The sequence below is a fragment of the Chroicocephalus ridibundus genome, chromosome 3, assembly GCF_963924245.1.
Source record: "Chroicocephalus ridibundus chromosome 3, bChrRid1.1, whole genome shotgun sequence".
NCBI classification, from domain to species: Eukaryota; Metazoa; Chordata; class Aves; order Charadriiformes; family Laridae; genus Chroicocephalus; species Chroicocephalus ridibundus.
Window position 1 is genome coordinate 54,721,950 of NC_086286.1, and position 16,767 is coordinate 54,738,716.

Below are 16,767 nucleotides of genomic sequence, written 5' to 3' on the forward strand. Positions count from 1 at the left end.
GGTTCATATCAAGAGAATTCCGGGTCTATCCCAGTGGAACGGATTATCCATCCATTCCCCTTCTCTCCCACTCACTTAAATCCAAACCAACCTGACTTACTCATACTGTCTTTTCACAAAATGAAATATTACGGCCTCAGTTATTGAGGAACAAGAAGCAAAAATCTACTTTGTTTAAAACTTAGGTTGCAGTCCTGAGTTGCATTTCCACTCTGTCACTCCTAGCCTTTTCTGTACTAGCAGGTGGGTTCTTTTTTGGCATGTACCGTGCTAAATTTTACTTTTTTGTTTCTTTTTCTGATCTCTGAAATCTTGGTCAAAACTGGTAAAATTCTTTAGCTGACTGTGCCCATCTAGTGGCTCCTGTCTTCACCAATATTTGTAATTTTTTTTTCTTGTTACCTACTGAGTTTTTTACTTGTGTTTCCATCTTCAATTATTTGCTTTTCTTTCCTCTGCTTGTACATGCTGTAAGTCTTGTAAATAGCTGATGTTTCTTCTGAAAGTTTATTAAGTTATGCCAGATTCTCAACTTTTATTCAGAGCAAGTTGCTCCTAGGCCTTCTGGTATCAGGAAAGAACTTGGAAAGAAACTGTAGAGATTCAAATACGTGGTACTTGTCCATGCATTTGATGTTTTATAAAAGTTTGGGAGCTGATTTGTAACAACTGCATAATTGTTGGATTTGACTTTTTGAGTCTATTGATTTAAGATGGCACTTGCTTATGCTTGATATACGTCATCCTGCTCTCATTTAAGCCTCTGTTTTGGGATTTTGACAGTAATATACCACCCTAACCATCAAAATGAGAGCTGGAGTAACCTCATACTGTTGTACTGTTCATTCAAGCTATCATTGCTGCGACAACTTCATCAGCGGGACACAGAAGTTAGTCCTTGCACACTCCCCTGGGTAAGGCATGATGCAGGGTCATACTTGATGAAGGCATGCCAGAAGAGGGATCTGTGATGGATCAGGTGGCGTTTTGCTTTGTCCCTTTGTCCCAAGGTGGGTGTGTGTGCCAGAGTATGAAAGGTGTTTGATTGTCTCTTTAGAAAGTGGCTGATGTGCAAGCCCAAGCTAAACTAACTGATAAGGGCTATCAAATGCTGCGTTACTGATCACTGCAGAACACTTAAAAGATGTTGTTTCTCTCCTACTCTTTTCATGTTTCCTCTCCCAGCACTCATCTCTTATGCCTGTCAGTGCTCATAGACGTCAACATACTAAACTTCCTAGTTTGTGTACATCAAGTACTGAATAATTTAGTTAAAAGCATAATCTAATATCAGAGAAGCCAGACCTCAGCTACTGCTTGCTGAGAGAAGATGCTTCCCTCTAGTAAGGACAGAGCAAAACTTTTCCTAATACTCCTTAAGTAGTAAGACAGGGCAAAACTTTTGCTGATACTCCTTATGTACATTTTTGTCATGGTTTAAGGAAAGCTGCCTAACCTGCTTTTCTTGGGGGCAGTGGAGATTACTTGTGTGAAGTGCTGTTTGTTAGACATCATGAAGTATTGTGACAGACAGTGTCTGTCCACATGGAGAACAGGACACTGTAGTGTATCTGGTCTTTACTGTTTGGGATGACGTTGTCTGATTATCTGAAGACAGTTGGGATAGAGTTAGGAAAAATGGATAATATAGATATTGTTTCTTATTAGACCAGTTGACATACCTGGAAAACTGGAAAGGATTTGCATGCAGAAGCCCTTCCTCAAGCTTAAAAGAGAAATTGCAATCTCCAGGTTAAGTTCAGATTGAGAACAGTTGATCAAAGGTTCATTTATCTATTCATCCTGTTGTCCCAAATCTGAGTCCTTTTAACTCAGTGTGCAAGGAGCCAGTATACACACAGAGGTGAGATATTTGTTTATTTCATTTCTGCAGAGAGATGGGTGCTAGGTGGTTCATACGCAAAGCTAGCACACAGCGGTTGGCACAGGGTAAGCTTTTATACTTTTTGAGCAACAGTTAAGCAACAGTTATCAGTAATTTCTACAGTTACACTTAGTCATCCTCATTCCCATGGTTGTTGCTGTGTCTCATCTCTGTTTAAAGTCACAGCATTCTCTCTTTTTACTATGCATGCTCTGAGAGGAGGGGGCTTTTGTTAGTAGGGGCCTCTCTTTACCTAAGGGCGGGTTTTTTACTATATTAATTAGGATGGTTCACTCATAGTTCAAGTGACTTCTTGTTTGGCCTTGTTAGCAATTCTGTTCCTTTTGTGCTTAAATCGGTATTCCCTTATTTTGGCTAATTTATGATAGCCTCCTCTTCTTTCTTCAGGGCCACATCTCTGAAGTATTTACGGTGGTTAATTGTACCCTTTACTTCTAGTACTTCTCCAGCAATACATTAGCCTTTGAGAGGAGGAAGGGTTGGTACCTGTGGATTTGGGAAGAGTAGGGATACAGGACAAAGACAGGGAATTGTCTGTGGAACAGTGATCTTAGTTGGAGGTACACAGGCATCGTGGAGGTGACAGAAACTATAACATCATAATTATCCTTTCCAGCTATCTTCTGACTGGTTTTAATATATTATAGACTAGGCTTTCTTTGAGAGGAAGCAGAAGTCGCTTACATGAATCCACCACTGTGGAAAACATGCATGTGTGTTCAGGGCAGATGTGTATTGTTTCATCTTCTCAATTATAACCTTCTTCTGTAAGAGCATCAGTAACTTCTTCCCAGAAACTTTTTGGGGATTGCTTGCTAGCTGGAGTTGGTAGCTTTTGGACTTTGTTTTGGTCTGTCATCTCCCTCCTGCTGATAACTAATTCTGATGAAGAACTGAACTTTGAGGTCTTTATTATAAGCCTAATGGTTATAATGTACCATTCTTAACAGTGAAAAGGCTTACTCAAAGCAGCTAAGTAGGGACAGTATTTCTTTAATTTAAGATATGCAGGGTTAAAATTAATAAAACCTACAAGTAGGCCAAGGATGCATGAAGAAAAAATTCTTTTCGGTGCGTGTGTATATAGGAAGTTGCTTAAAAGGAAGTGTTGAAATGAGACTGGTGTTCGTTTTGCACAGTGACTTTCAGTGGATGCACTGTAACCATTTTTCCTTTGCTAAGCAGTTCCTCTCTGGTGGTGCTCCTGTGCACAGCAGGAAAAAGGCAGTGGTGTTTTGGGCAATGAGAAACTGCATCTGGAAGAGATGTGAATGCCTGGTTTCAAGCCCATGCGAAGCAAATGTCGATGTCATGGGAACTTACCAAGCAGCATGTTTTCTTTTCACTGTTGTTTGGTACTAACTCCTTTGATCAGCAGCACATGCTATACTGACCTCAGTCATTTGTGGCAAAACCAGCACATTGTCTTTGTTGGAATACAAGATTGGTGAAGAGAAGTACATTAAAAGAATTTCCTGCACGCAAATGCTGAAATAAATGGGTCTCAGAGCCTGAAAATATGAAAGGGCTGGCCTGTGTTTATCTCGTTCTGTGCAAGCACATCCAGTAACTTATTGTGATGGGTGGAAAATTAAGAATCGTAATTCCTGCCTTCCTCTCTGTTGGCGATTTCTGTCCCTAAAAGCACAGCCATTTCACTCATTAAAGGAGTTGCATTCAAGGGAGTTGCTTACAGGGTCTCCCGAGGGGACTGGGGCAAAAGATCTCCAAAACCAGACCTGCAGCCAATAGAGAAAGGCTTTGTTTGTTTGTTTGTTTTTGTTTTTAAATTCTCATGCATGATTTTCTCCTCATCAGCTTCCCACCTTCTGCTGCAAAACAGCTTTAAAGGAGGGGAAGACGAGTCCAAAGATGACAGTGACTATATCACCAGCCCGGGGTAGATGGAGGGGGTAGGTAATGGGTGGTGGTGGTGGTGAGGCAAGACGGGGGTTGGATTTTCCTACAGGTTGAAGACCTCTGTCTTGCAGTGGACTAGCTTACTCCATTACACCTCATTGGTGCTCACTTGCACACCTGCATGTGTGGCTCATGCAGAGGAAAGAATGGGAGGGAATCTGCTTGAAGCTGAGAGCTGATGCCTTGCCCGGCTGGGCTCTGTGAATGGCCCCCCTCATCTCGGGGAAAGGGGGAAGGCATTGCTTGACTTGGCAGCTGCAGGTTTCTTTACCAAGAACTAGCTTTGTGTTCCCCTCACAGGAGATATATGTATGCGTTTTTATAGTAATAGTATAGTATACTATACTATACTATAGTATAGTTTTTATAGTAATAAGTTATTTTAAAAATTTTTCTTGTAGACAAGTAATAATGTAGTCTGAAAATCTGTAAAAGTAGTAAGTTATTATTATAAATCATTCTTCCACAGACAGGCATGGACTGGATTACCCTATCTGTCTGTCTTTAACCTTATTTTTACATATTCATTTTTTTTTTAATGCTTTCCCCAGTCTTCTGTGCAGCATACTTATTCATCATGCAGCCATTCACCCTGTCTGGTCTCTGAAATGAAGGTCACTGCTTGCCTGCTTGTCTTGCCTTTTATTTGTATTGAAGAGTTTACTATGCTTTTACCATATATTCCCATAAGAATTTCGAAGGTCTTTTACTTGGTGTTGCCTTGATTCATAGGTTAAAGAAAATGAAGAATGTCATGGGGGGAAACAGTTTTGTTGCTCTTTAAAACAGTTTATGTACTTACTTGAGATCTTCAGATTATCGTACTTGTTGAGTCAATACGTAACTATGCTTTTGAGTCAATGCATAACTATGCTTTTAGTTGTATTTTAAAATATGTATTTTATGGTTAGTCTTGTAAGCAAATGTTTCCATGTCTTATCAAGAATAGTTAGACAAAGGAATTACTAACAACTTCTACAGAAGAACAGCGTTAACTGCTTTAATGACTCATTCTTGCAAAACTTTGAGGTGGAAAGTAACAAGTCTCAGTAAACTCTGTGTGTGTTTCCCTTCTTCCCTTAAATGTTTTTCATATAACTGGTTATAGTACAGGTCAGCCTTGGAGATGTTTTCTCTTTAGTTATTTGTTCTACGAGTGCAAGCATTGTGACAGTTCAGATTTGTGCAGTGAAAGGCTAGGAAGCAGTCTACTCTTGCAGGAGCTGGGGGCTGTTCTGTGTAGCAGGGTGAGGGGTTTTCCTATTCCTGAAAGGTAGAAAACCTCAAAATTCTTAAGCACACAGAGTACCCATATTAGGCATTTGAAGGCATGTTTTCTCCCAACCATCGGCCTCTCCTGAAGCTAGTTGTAATGTACTGCAAGGACTCTGCCTTCAAAGCATGGATGAGAATTTGCAAGTTCTTTTGTTTTTTTCCCTTCTTTTGCATTAACTATGTGGAAGTGTCACTGGAAGAATTGCTTTGCAAGGTAGGGACCCCCATGGCGTGGGTGAATGAATTTGACAGCTCATTTGTGATGTTAAAACTCCAAAACCTCATGAAAGGGGGTGGGGTGAAGCCTTAGAAATCTTGGACCAGCCCTGTTTGGGAGCAAGAGAATCTTTTTTTCCCCCCATATAAATTGATTTTTAGTTATACAGTCTGACTGGTGTGCAAAGAGGAGGAAACTTGCACTGGCTGTCTACGCTGTGAAGGAGGGAAGGAGAGTGTGTATGAGAGACGTTGTGCTGCCGAGCCACCACAGCAAGTTTCTGGTTAGTAAGTTTCTGTGGCAAGTTGTGGAAGTAAGTTGGTGACATGATGCAAGAGCTGCGCAAACTGACACTAGTAATCATTGCTTGAGAACCACAACAGAAAGGAGGCTGGGAAGAAAGGGAAAGAAAGAGTAGGGAACATGAGGGGAAAGAGATAAGTTAAGAACTTAAAGGCTGGCAGATGGTATTTATTGTATTTAATACAGAGGCGTTCACTGCCTACTTTGTGTCTCTGCAGCAGCTGCCTGAGCACATCAGTGACAACGGGCATATGAGGTGAGGAATAGGGACCTATTTCTGCAGTATTTATTAAAAAAAAATCCTGCTTCGTGACGCCTGAAGAATCAAATAACATACATAAGTATTTTTGTCAATGCTTTTTTGGAATGTATTTGAGACTGAAAATATGTACCTGAAGAGTTCTATGCATGTGGCACACCTGTATAGCGAGATTTGGATGGATTATTAGTTTGTCTCAAATTCAAAAGACATTCAAAAGACAAGATAAAACCACACACTTGAAGTGGGATGGATTTGAAGTTGGTTTTCTCCCAGATAAAGTTGGCTTTTTCTTCAAGAGGGTCTCCCAGTCATAATCTCTACTTACTTGTTTTAGGTGATAGGTTTAATGGCAGTAGAGGTTAAAGAAGAGAAAATACCATCTGGTAGTCATTTCTTCTCTTAGTTGGGTTCCTAGTTAAGCAAAAGACAAACTAATCCTGTCACTAGCTTCCTTTCTTTTCTGTGATTGTGTTCTGCCCCAGTGTGGGGTGGGTTTTTTCCCAATTATTATTCAATTTTGCTGTGTTTTGGGGAATGGAGGGCTTTTATTTCCAATACAAATCTAATAGAAAGCTACACCCTTGGAAAGATGTAAAATTGTGAATGTGTGTCACAAGGCGGCTCTTAGTAGGGGAAGTCTGGAAGTGGCAGCCAGCCCTGTATACACTTTTGTATCTCCACAGCTCTGTTGCTGAGATGTGAACATCTTTGGCTTTTGTTGGGCAATTGGTTCCCAACCAGTGAAATCATTGTTCGGTTAGCATATGGCAGTTAAGGTCTCCCTCCGTATCTCTGACTATTGTTTTGATGCACAATAGTATGCACTGAATAATATGTACTCCTACCACTGTAGTAGTTACCTGCCCTGATTAGAAATGAGCAGGGCGACTGACAAGTTAGTAATTTATCTGTACCATAAACATGGTTTTCTCATATTAAGGTAATGTTATTTGAATAGAGATTGTCTATTAGCCTGGCTATTAGATAAAATTCATTCATGTCACTAATGCCTGTTCTCCAGTGTACAGCACAATGTCATCCAAAAGCTTCAGGCAATTAATTTCGCTAATGATGACTGAAAATGTAGATGACTTGTTCCTAGCTGTTTTGTTTTCGGTCACTAGTTGAGGCCAGTAGGGGACCTAAATTGAAAGGATTTCAGAAGTGTTTCGAAGTCTGGCCTGGTTTTGATTTTTCCCTGAGGTGAATGAGGATTTGTGGTGCTTTTGGGCCTGCCTGAAGCCAGGAGAGCATCTGAGATGTCTCATCTTTCCAGCACAGACATTCATATGGCAGAGATATGCTCTGAGAAGGGTATACATTTCACTTAGCAAAGAATAACCCGTCACATTAGACCTTTTCATGGTGCAGAAGTTTTGTGATAGCTTGGACAGGAAGCAAATGTGTCCCTTAACTCCTCTTCCATTTTGACAGATAGCTCTCATTAGTCCTGTGGTTCACCCAGCTCGGGACGTGGGTTGCTTGAGGAGAGCCACTGCTTTTAGATTTTCTTTTTCCATCTCCATAGAGACAGAGCTCTCCAAGCTTGTTGGCTTTACTGACTCACTTCAGCTTCCCATGCCCCCGACCAGAGAGACTTTGCTAAATAAAGGTTTGATTCACAAGTCTTGTGGTCAGGTTTATAGTTTCAAGCAGAACAAGTATGAAGCCTACTTCTTCCCTGTGCTTGATAATGGGATAAGCAAATATGAAGGTGAAAGCTATATGATGGTCACTAGGAGACTGCTGAGAAACCACTCCCCAGCTTCTAAGTTCAGCTGTGTTTTAAACAGCCCTCATTGTCCTACCAATTCTTGTATCATTTCTTAAAATTCATTTTTGGTAACAAAGCTGGGTGCCAATCCAGAGTGATTTTGAGGTATTTAACAGTGATTTCCCTGCTTCCCCACCCCTCTTCTGTCCCCCATTTGCTTCATCAGTTCATCAACTAAGGGATGCGCAGACACTTACGCTGTTAATAACTATTATTGGCTCTGCACACTTTGTCAGCCACCCACCTTGTCTTTGGTTTGGGGATGGATGTTCTTCATCTAGTCTGAGCTATTGGCTTTGCTCTGGATGATTGATACACCCCTGTCAAACGTAGAATGAATTAGTAGTAGCAGGGCATATGGCTGTTACTTCTGACAAGTTCACAGAATGATGTATAGGGTATACATATAACAGACCTCGTTCCATGTGTCTTGTCCAAACTGCTTTCTGGTCTATAACTTTGCAGTTTTTAGAGGAGCATGAGGACCTGTATGTAGCAGCAATAGGTGTGTTTGTTTTTCCTACACGTTTGTTCTGTTCTTCATGTAATTTTTTTGTACTATTGTAAGCTATAAATGCTAATTTTACATGTATTTTGATAAAATAATTTGTGGCATTGAACTTGCAGCTTTCAAATAAATATCACTGTGGAAAATTTCTGCTCCTCTTTCCATGCAGTCTCCTTATTTCCCTTCTCTCCCCTGACCCCCACCTTGCTTTACCAAGGTGTGTGACTGTGTGGTTTATGTTCAGCATTTCAACTTCATTACAGCCCTTTCTTTGTCATGCCCTGTTGAGCTGACTGATGCTTGTCAACATGTACTGATTTGCAGCTTTGCATATACTACATACATTCATGTATTTCTTGTTCTTTATTCCAGAGATGGTGATGTTGCTGGAATGGTGGTCAGGCACCAATTGCACCCTCTACACTGACCCAGAGAGTTACAACAAGTATGGGAAGGAGAATGCCATCGTAATCCTTAATCACAACTTTGAAATTGACTTTCTCTGTGGTTGGAACTTTTGTGAAAGATTTGGGGTCTTGGGGGTGAGTTTTGTTTAGCATTTAAACTTTCTCTTCTTGGATGTGGGGAAAAAAAAACCAACAAACCAAATTCTTTGTTTTTGAAAGTTAACAGATCTGTACTTGAATTTCACTCAGACATTGTCCAGACTTAGAGGGATGAACCTAAAGCAATGTAGTGCAAGAACATGGAATACCGAGACAGGATTACTTGGGCATTCACAGAGATTTTAAAAGCATTGCAGTTAAAGCTAATGAAGGGGATATATTATTTTAACCTGTGGAGCTCATTACAGTTGTTTCTGTCTGTGTGCTTGCACAGAGGTAGTAGGTAACTAGTAGCGTTCATTGTGCTGCAGAAAAATGAGCTGTTCTGTGATTCTTTCCCAGTAAATTGTAGAATTTCTTTGCTTTTTCTACTGTAGTCTTACAAATCCACAGCTAGAGTTTGAATGGTGTGGTCTCTGTCTCTCAGAATGAAAGAGCTGCCACCTGACGTGAAAGCAGTAACCAGGGTATAGCTAGTAAGAGATGGGGGAGGAATGAATTATCCATAGTTGAATACAGTATTACATTAGGCCAGGAGTATGCAAGCATTTGTTTTCAGGGTTGGTTTTTTTGTTTCCCCTGTCAGCTCATTGGGATGATTCAAGCCCCACTGCTAAGCCAGCTTGACTTAACTCTGTGGTGGTGGTGGTGGTGTGGTTTTAACCCCAGCTGGCAACTAGGACCACTCTGCCATTCACTCACTTCCCGCCACTCTGAGTAGGATAGGGAGAAGAGGGAGAAAAAAGAAAAAAAACTCATGGGTTGGGATAAAGACAGTTTAACAGAACAGTAAAGGAAGAGGAAAAAAAATATATTAGTGAAAGGATATACAAAATGAGTGATGCAATACAATTGCTTACCACTTGATTACCTAGCCTGTACCGAGCAGCAGTTGCCGATCCCTGTCCCCCAGCCAACCCCCATTTATATATACTGAGCATGATGTCTGTGGTATGGAATATTCCTTTGGCCAGTTTGTTCTGTCTGTGCTCCCTCTCAGCTTCTATGGGAAGCTGAAAAAGTCCTTGACTTAATATAAGCATTACTTAGCAACAACTAAAACAATATGTGTTATCAACCTTACTCTTGTACTAAATCCAAAACACAGCAGCTACTAGGAAGAAAGTTAACTATATCCCAGCTGAAACCAGGACAGGTGGTGACGACGTTCTCTATCTACAAGGGATTTAGATAAGAGTTCTTCCCTCCTAAGACAGCAGACTAATACCTCGTTTTGGCGGTCTTTGGTAGCATCATCTTCTATCTTTACTACTGGGCCCTGTCAAAACTCCTGACCTTGGATTGTGTGAACCTGTGACTTCTTGTGACCTTTCCTTTGGCCACAAATGCACTCTTTGCATTTTCTGGATTTTAGGCACAACTTCAGTCACTTTCAAATTATTATAATGACAGTCTACTTAAAATAATAAAAAGGGGCCTTAAAAATGGAGAAGAATGAACCTAAGTATTACAGGCCCTGCATATTACCAGTTGGCTGCTGGTTACTGAGGAACAATTCTACCATCATGTCTAGGACTTGAGCATGGAGCTGAAAGATAGCATCAGACAGCAGGAGATGTAGGGAAGCGTGTTCCTGGCAGGCAGATGTACATGCCAAAACCATTCTCCCTTCTACGTGCTCATTATACAGTAGTGCTTTAGCGTAGTCTATCTAATGTTGTAAGCCTAATGGCTACAGTTCTGTAAATAGAGCTGCGTTTTGGAGGGTCAGGTGCCACTTCAGAAAGCACCGTTGTAGACAATTAAGGGATTATTTTTGTAAAAACTAATAGGGGCCTACAAGGTCAAAAATCTCTTGTTTTACATTGTTGCTGTGTGGTTGGATTGACTCTCATTAGCTTTAATATTATTTTTTTTTATAGTTTCTCAAGGTAATCGGGATTATGTTTTAATTTTATGTTGCTCCCTATGCATAAGAAAAGCACTGCGTAGAAGCATAACTGTTGAACAATTACTGTGCGGCACTGAGTGATAATAATTTTGTTGTGTTTTTTTTTTTTTTTTAGGTGCTTACAGTTATTACTTACTTTGTATCTTTGCTAATCTTAGGATTCTTTCAGGAAGTGGTACATGGTTGGGGTCTTTTTTATTATTTTTTAAAACTGTTTCAGGCCTGAGTAATGTACTATGATTTTACTTCCCAGAAACCGTTCCAGGAAGAAATAGTTCCCCATGTGCTCTCATTTGCGTATATGCCTTTACGCAGCAAAGCAGTGTATTTCCCTGTTGTGGCAACCAGTCAAAGTTCATCTTAAGCCAGGTTAAAAAAAATAATTGAAAAAGATACACGCAATCAGTTTCCTGATTGGATTGCCTGTATTGGCATACTGGTACTTGGCTTGGGGCAGTGCAGGAGTGGATGAATGTGTAGGGATTGGGGAGTGCACCTTTGTTTGACTTTGTGCTGCCTTCCATGCATTTGCAGTGTGCGAAGCTTCAGGGTTTGGTGTGGCAGCACAGTTAGGAATGTAAGAACCATTACGCTGAAAGCTGATGTTTGTGAAAAGAAGTTACAAGAAAAAGGCGCGCATCCAGAGAGATTTCTAAGTGCTGTCCTAGCCTCCAGCATTTTGTGGCTCAGGGATTTTGTGAGCCAAAGGGGTTTTATATTTAATGCTATTTAATTTTATACTCCATGAAGTTTCTATGCAAACCTTAGGTAACTACCAACATCTTACTGAGCTGACCTTATGTCCACTGCTGCTGAAAAGGAAATCTTGCACATGCCATCCTATTTTCTGCATCTGTTCTAGTGCTTGTCTGCCCTGTTTTGGCATTTTTCAGACACCCCTTCTCTCTCCTGCCTTAACTAATACAATGAAATAAGGAGAGGTGACTGGGGAGGGGGAAGAGGGAGAAGGTGAAGACAACTTAGGGCCAAAGGAGTTGGGACTGATTGTGCTTGGCTGCAGCAGATGGACAGAATGGCTTTGTTGTGACATCCACCTGTACCCTGTGTGGCCTTGGCTCTTAACAGTGTCATAAGCATGCGTCCAAACTCTCAGTATTTTACATCTTGAACTTTTTTTACATGAAGCCATTAAATGCTGTAATTTTTTGCTTGGTTTTGCTCATTTAAAGGCAAAATTAAGCTTCCTTAAGCCTGTCTTGTCTGTCCTGGTCTTAGTTGCAACATTCGATCTGTGCATTGTTCTGCTCCTGCTTTTGTCTCTGTTCTCCTGTACTGGCTTTCTCCTTTCTCCTTATAGCCAAATTGCCATAGTCCCAACAGGATTATAATGGTCAATCAACGTGGTTTTGTTTTTATCAATGTGGTTTTAGGGTTTTTTTGGTGGTTTTGGGGGGTGGAGTGGGAGCGGCACAGTCTCTTGCCTGTTGTTGTTAGGTCTGTAAACCTGAGTCCTCTTCTAATGACTCAATTCTTGTACTTGGACTGCATGAAGTTCTCTGCTTTCATGAAAGTTTTTAAATGGCTGTGGAAGAAAATCTAGCAAAAAGAATTAAAGAAGGTGCTAAGAATTTGAGAAGTGTGTGGAAGAAAGGCAAAATAAAAAAGAAGGCAATTCTAACAGTTATTTTACTTTTAATTTTTTTTCTTTAATATGATACTTTTGAGCACCCACTGAAAATGCTAGGAGGTACTGGGTTGACAGTGCTGAGTGAGAGACAGAGATCTATTTGTTTATAGCGGAGAAGGAGAAAACCACATGAAGAAGCAATTCTATGCTCACTTTTACTCTGCAAGTTACTGTAGCCAGTGAGATTGTCTTGCTAGCTGCACCTGGACTCTATGCAGCTGAAGTTACTGTTGTGTAATTGTTTGCAGCACCAAATCTTAGAAGATTTTTGGTTGTTGTTGGAAATCAGAAGAAGGAAGCAAACTTCACAAAAACTAGAATTTGACAGGTATTTCAGGCAAACTTGTGTTCGGCCCAAACTATTAATCGCTTACATCTGTATTTCAGTTGTGGTTTTTTTGAAGGGATCTTCCTGCTTTGTTTTCAGTCCTTGACACCTGTAAGCCACACGTGTCCACCTCCTTGTGCTGCCAGACCTCAGCGATGTGTGCAGGAGGGAGGGAATATAGGGGTGCTTGATGCCAATGATGCCAAGTCAGCATCATGCTTCTGTGGGCAGCATGGACGACCACAGGGACAGCTGAGTCCTGACTGCTCCTGACACAGAGGTGGCTGCAATGTGCTGTGAAGGAAGGAGGAGCTGCAATGCCAACTTGGCTTTTTGTAGAGTCAGAAACAGCATAGCCCCAACAGGAGAGAGCTTTGTTCACATCAGTGTTTCCTAATAAAAAGCAGGGTTGTTATTATGAACCTGAACTATGGTGACTGCAGTGGTTGTGTTGTGGATGCTCTGCTTTTCCACCCCGTGCGGTTCAATGGCTGGGGGAGATGCCAGCTCCAGTGTTTCTGTGTTGCTCTGTTGTGTAAGTAGAGATGTGGTCTTGGTGACAGGTCCCTGCACTCTGCTGTGCCCTTCCATTTTCCTGCCTATGCCATTCCAGTCCTAGGACTTACCTTCTTCTTAGTGGTGGACAGCCTAACTACTGTATCAGCATTTAAACACATCAGTAGCATTTAGTTTCTTCAAGGTGTGTGCTAAGCATCCCTTTGAAAACAGAGCCATTGGGCAACAGAACTTGAAATCAGGACATAGGCATGTTCCGAGGAGGGAAGTGTTGTTCAGGATTTACACCAAAACCACATTTGTACGTACCCTGCCAGGATTCACTGTACCCTTCTGCTTCATTGTTTGATCTGACCAAGCAGTGATAAAATAGTTTTCTTAGTGACTTTAGTAACCCTTTTTCTGAGATGGAGACATTTATATTAGCAAAATTTGCCCACACTTTAAAGCTAAACCTACTGGTTTATCTGTTCATCTTCTGGTGTCTGGAGTTTCAAGTTGTTAATGCTGGTGGGTGTTCTGCCTTGGCAAAACATAAACATTATTCTGAGTGGCATCAAAATATGTGCATTTCCAAAAGAGGCCGTAGCTGTTTATTCCTTGGCAGGGTAGGCAAGGCAAAAAAACATTATGGAAAACTAATTGTTAACTATCTTGCTTTAAGTTTCTCATAAAAAATTGCTGAGCGCATGTAATAATTTTTAACCCTAACTATCTGCTCCATATGCCAGGAAACACAAATTTTATTTAAAAGCTGTTTATGTTGAAGCTTGCTGTTGGAAAAATGGAGCATGACCTTAAATATAGGTGTGAGAAGAGACTTTTTCTAGGTTATTGTATGGGACTGATAGGTGTGTGAACACAGCAGTTCATTTGTACTTTTTAATGTATTAATAGAAGTTACGTAATTGTTCATGTAGGCAGCCAAAATTACATCATTATTTATTTTTCACACAGCATCTTAGCATATGCTCTAAAATATTGCTGTGTTAGCTTTCCAACATGTAAAAGTTTTATTTAATATGAAGCATTAGAAATTAGGAGACTAACTAAATTTCTGAAACCATGGTGGGTTCCAGAACCATGGAGGGATTAAAGAAACATATCTTTCCATCTTCATGTCCCAGAGAATATAATAGGAAGGAGTGCTATATTTCAAAAATAGAGCAAATGGAATCATCAAAAGTATGTCAATGCTGAGGGCAGCCTGGAGAGTAAAATAACTTACAAGGCAAGTTGCTGCTGCTAATAGTTTGCAGCTACAATGAATTTGTTTTGAAACTGTAGAACAATTTTTGTTAGACATCCTCAGCTTGCAGGTTGATTTCAAGCTGTTTGTTGCATTCTGTGATCAAGAGGTGTTGAATAACTGAGGCTGGACATATAAATCAAGATTTTTCTTTCTGTGACAGCATAGCTAAAGTAAGCTTGTAAAAATAATTTTGTGTGTGTGATGTTAGTGTAGGCACTAACAAAGGGAGAGCTTCATGGGTATTTCTATCTGAAGAAACTTGGCCAAAAGAAATTAACCTGGCTTAAAATGCTATTACTGTAGACAAGTTGTCCCCATTCAGTAGTAATTTCATTAAACATCTGTTGGAGTTAGACAGTTCTGAGCACTGAAAATGTTTGGCTTCCTTCAAGAAGGCATCTTACATGGAATAAATCAGCACTTTTTAATGAAATTTATTCTGTTGAACAAGCTGAATTTGAGAAGACTGTCACGTATTTACCAAAGCACTTTTGTAAAGGAAAAGTTAGTGGCTGAATTCAACTAGAGCTGCATTTTTCCTCTCGGGAGGAGGAAAGGAGCTGTGCATGGGTAGATGACTGAGACAGAATGGATTGTAGCTCTAGTTACTGTAAGAGAGATGGTAGCTTCTGAGGGGAGGCCTAATGTATGCCTCCCACACAAGAGCAGTCTTGCCAGTATACTGCACTGAAGAGTTTCCTTTCTCTAATTAGTTCTGTGTCATTAGCCTTCCTTTGACTCCTAGGATAGACAGCGTAAGGTAATTTAGTTTCTTTTTATGTGCATTTAAGGAGTCGTACACTCACGTGTCTAAAAGAGTGCTTTTAAATTTTAAAAAATGCATTAGCACATAAAATGAATAAGCACATGCCCTGGGGAAGAATTCAAACTTCTATTCTGCTTTTGTGGTTATACCTGCACTACGTGAGACCTTAGCTTAGAACATCATTTCTTTGTTTCACTGGGAAAAAAAACAACAGTGGCAACTTCTCTCCTGCCCCTTGTTTAACTCATATGCTTTTTAAAATATGAAAAACATTAGAAAATAACTATGGTGAAATGGTTAGTTCAGCTTCCTTTTGGAACTAGGATTCCTGTGTTTTAAAGTCTAGGAGGGAGGAATATTAGATTGTCTTTTCTGACTTTGCTCTGGAGGCCTGGAACATCCTATGCAGAGTATACTTGAATTTTTTTATGGTAGGTCTTATGATACTGAACATTTACTGTAAATAAACTCTAAAAGCATGGGTTTTTTTCTATTTTTTTGGGGGGGTAACGCTGTTGCTGTTTGCCACCTCGTGCAGTGGCTTGCGCTAGGCTGTGGCTACGGCTGCCCTGGTTGTGGCTGAGGCAGGCAATAGTTCCTTAAGGTTTTAGCTCTCCCTGCTCAGCTAGAAACATTTTGCATCTGTTGGGGTTTCTTGGGGCAAAGCCTTGGTTCAGCTGTCTTCCCCAGGCAGGTACAGGGGAGAGGAGTGGAAGAACGTATGAACCGGTCTGTGTGCTTTGAATGGAAGCTATATTGTATATGGTCTACCACAAAAATGCTCTTTAGAGGCTTTTAAAGCTATATGCTAGAAGGATTTACATTTATTTTGGAAATAAGAAAATTGCCTGTATTAAGAGTAACTGAGAAAAGGAAAAATGGTAGTGTGGGAAAAAACCAGAGAGGTAAGGAAAGCGGTGGCAGGACAGCCTGTTTCGCTGTGTCCAGTTTGGAGAGCTGCAAGAGGAAGCTGGGCTCAGCATTGCTGCTGCCATGCAGTAGGGACTAATGTTGAATATGACTTGAAAATGAAATGGCAAAAAGTGTGCGGAATCCTACAGCTGCTCCTTGTGGGGGAGATGTGCTTGGAGTCCTGACCTGGGCCCATCACTGAAATTCTCGAATGATCAAGAGGGAGTGCTTTATTACAACATGTTAAATCACTGAGATGGTTCCTGCATTCTTAGAGTTGGAATTGTCTCATGTTGTCTTCTGCTCTGCTTCTGTGTAACAATTGCTAGTGAAGCTACGTGGTGTGCTCTTGCCTTCCAGTCTTAGGAGGTTTTAGATAGCTTAATTATTTATGGTATTTTCCTTCTCAAGGAAGGAGAGCAGATGAGAGAAATGAGCTGAGATAAAGAATTAGGTCAAGTTTCTTCCTCTAGCAACAAAATGAACTACAGTGACCAAAAAAATAAAAGCAAATAATTTCTGTTGATGGTAATTTCTGCCAGTAAATAATTCCTGCTAGTCAAATGCCATGTTCTGGAACCCATCTGCAGAGCACTTTGATGGGATAGCTTATAAAGATATCATGAATAGAAACTGGATTGTAATTGCTCCATCTGTCTTGTAAGAAAATGTCACTGTTTTTCAGGAAATGATGATGCAATA

General features: G+C 40.5%; 1 protein-coding gene across 3 annotated transcripts in view; it reads left to right on the plus strand.

Annotated features, from left to right (window-relative positions):
• Positions 1–16,767, plus strand: part of AGPAT4 (1-acylglycerol-3-phosphate O-acyltransferase 4) — an 83,470-nt gene that overhangs the window by 37,460 nt on the left and 29,243 nt on the right. For all 3 annotated transcript variants that reach the window (XR_010070316.1, XM_063329196.1, XM_063329198.1), the window contains exon 3: positions 8,538–8,707. Coding sequence is in view for 2 of the 3 variants with exons in the window: in XM_063329196.1 (XP_063185266.1) it covers positions 8,538–8,707 (170 nt within the window). In the remaining variant the exon portion in view is untranslated. The remainder of the gene's footprint in view (positions 1–8,537; positions 8,708–16,767) is intronic.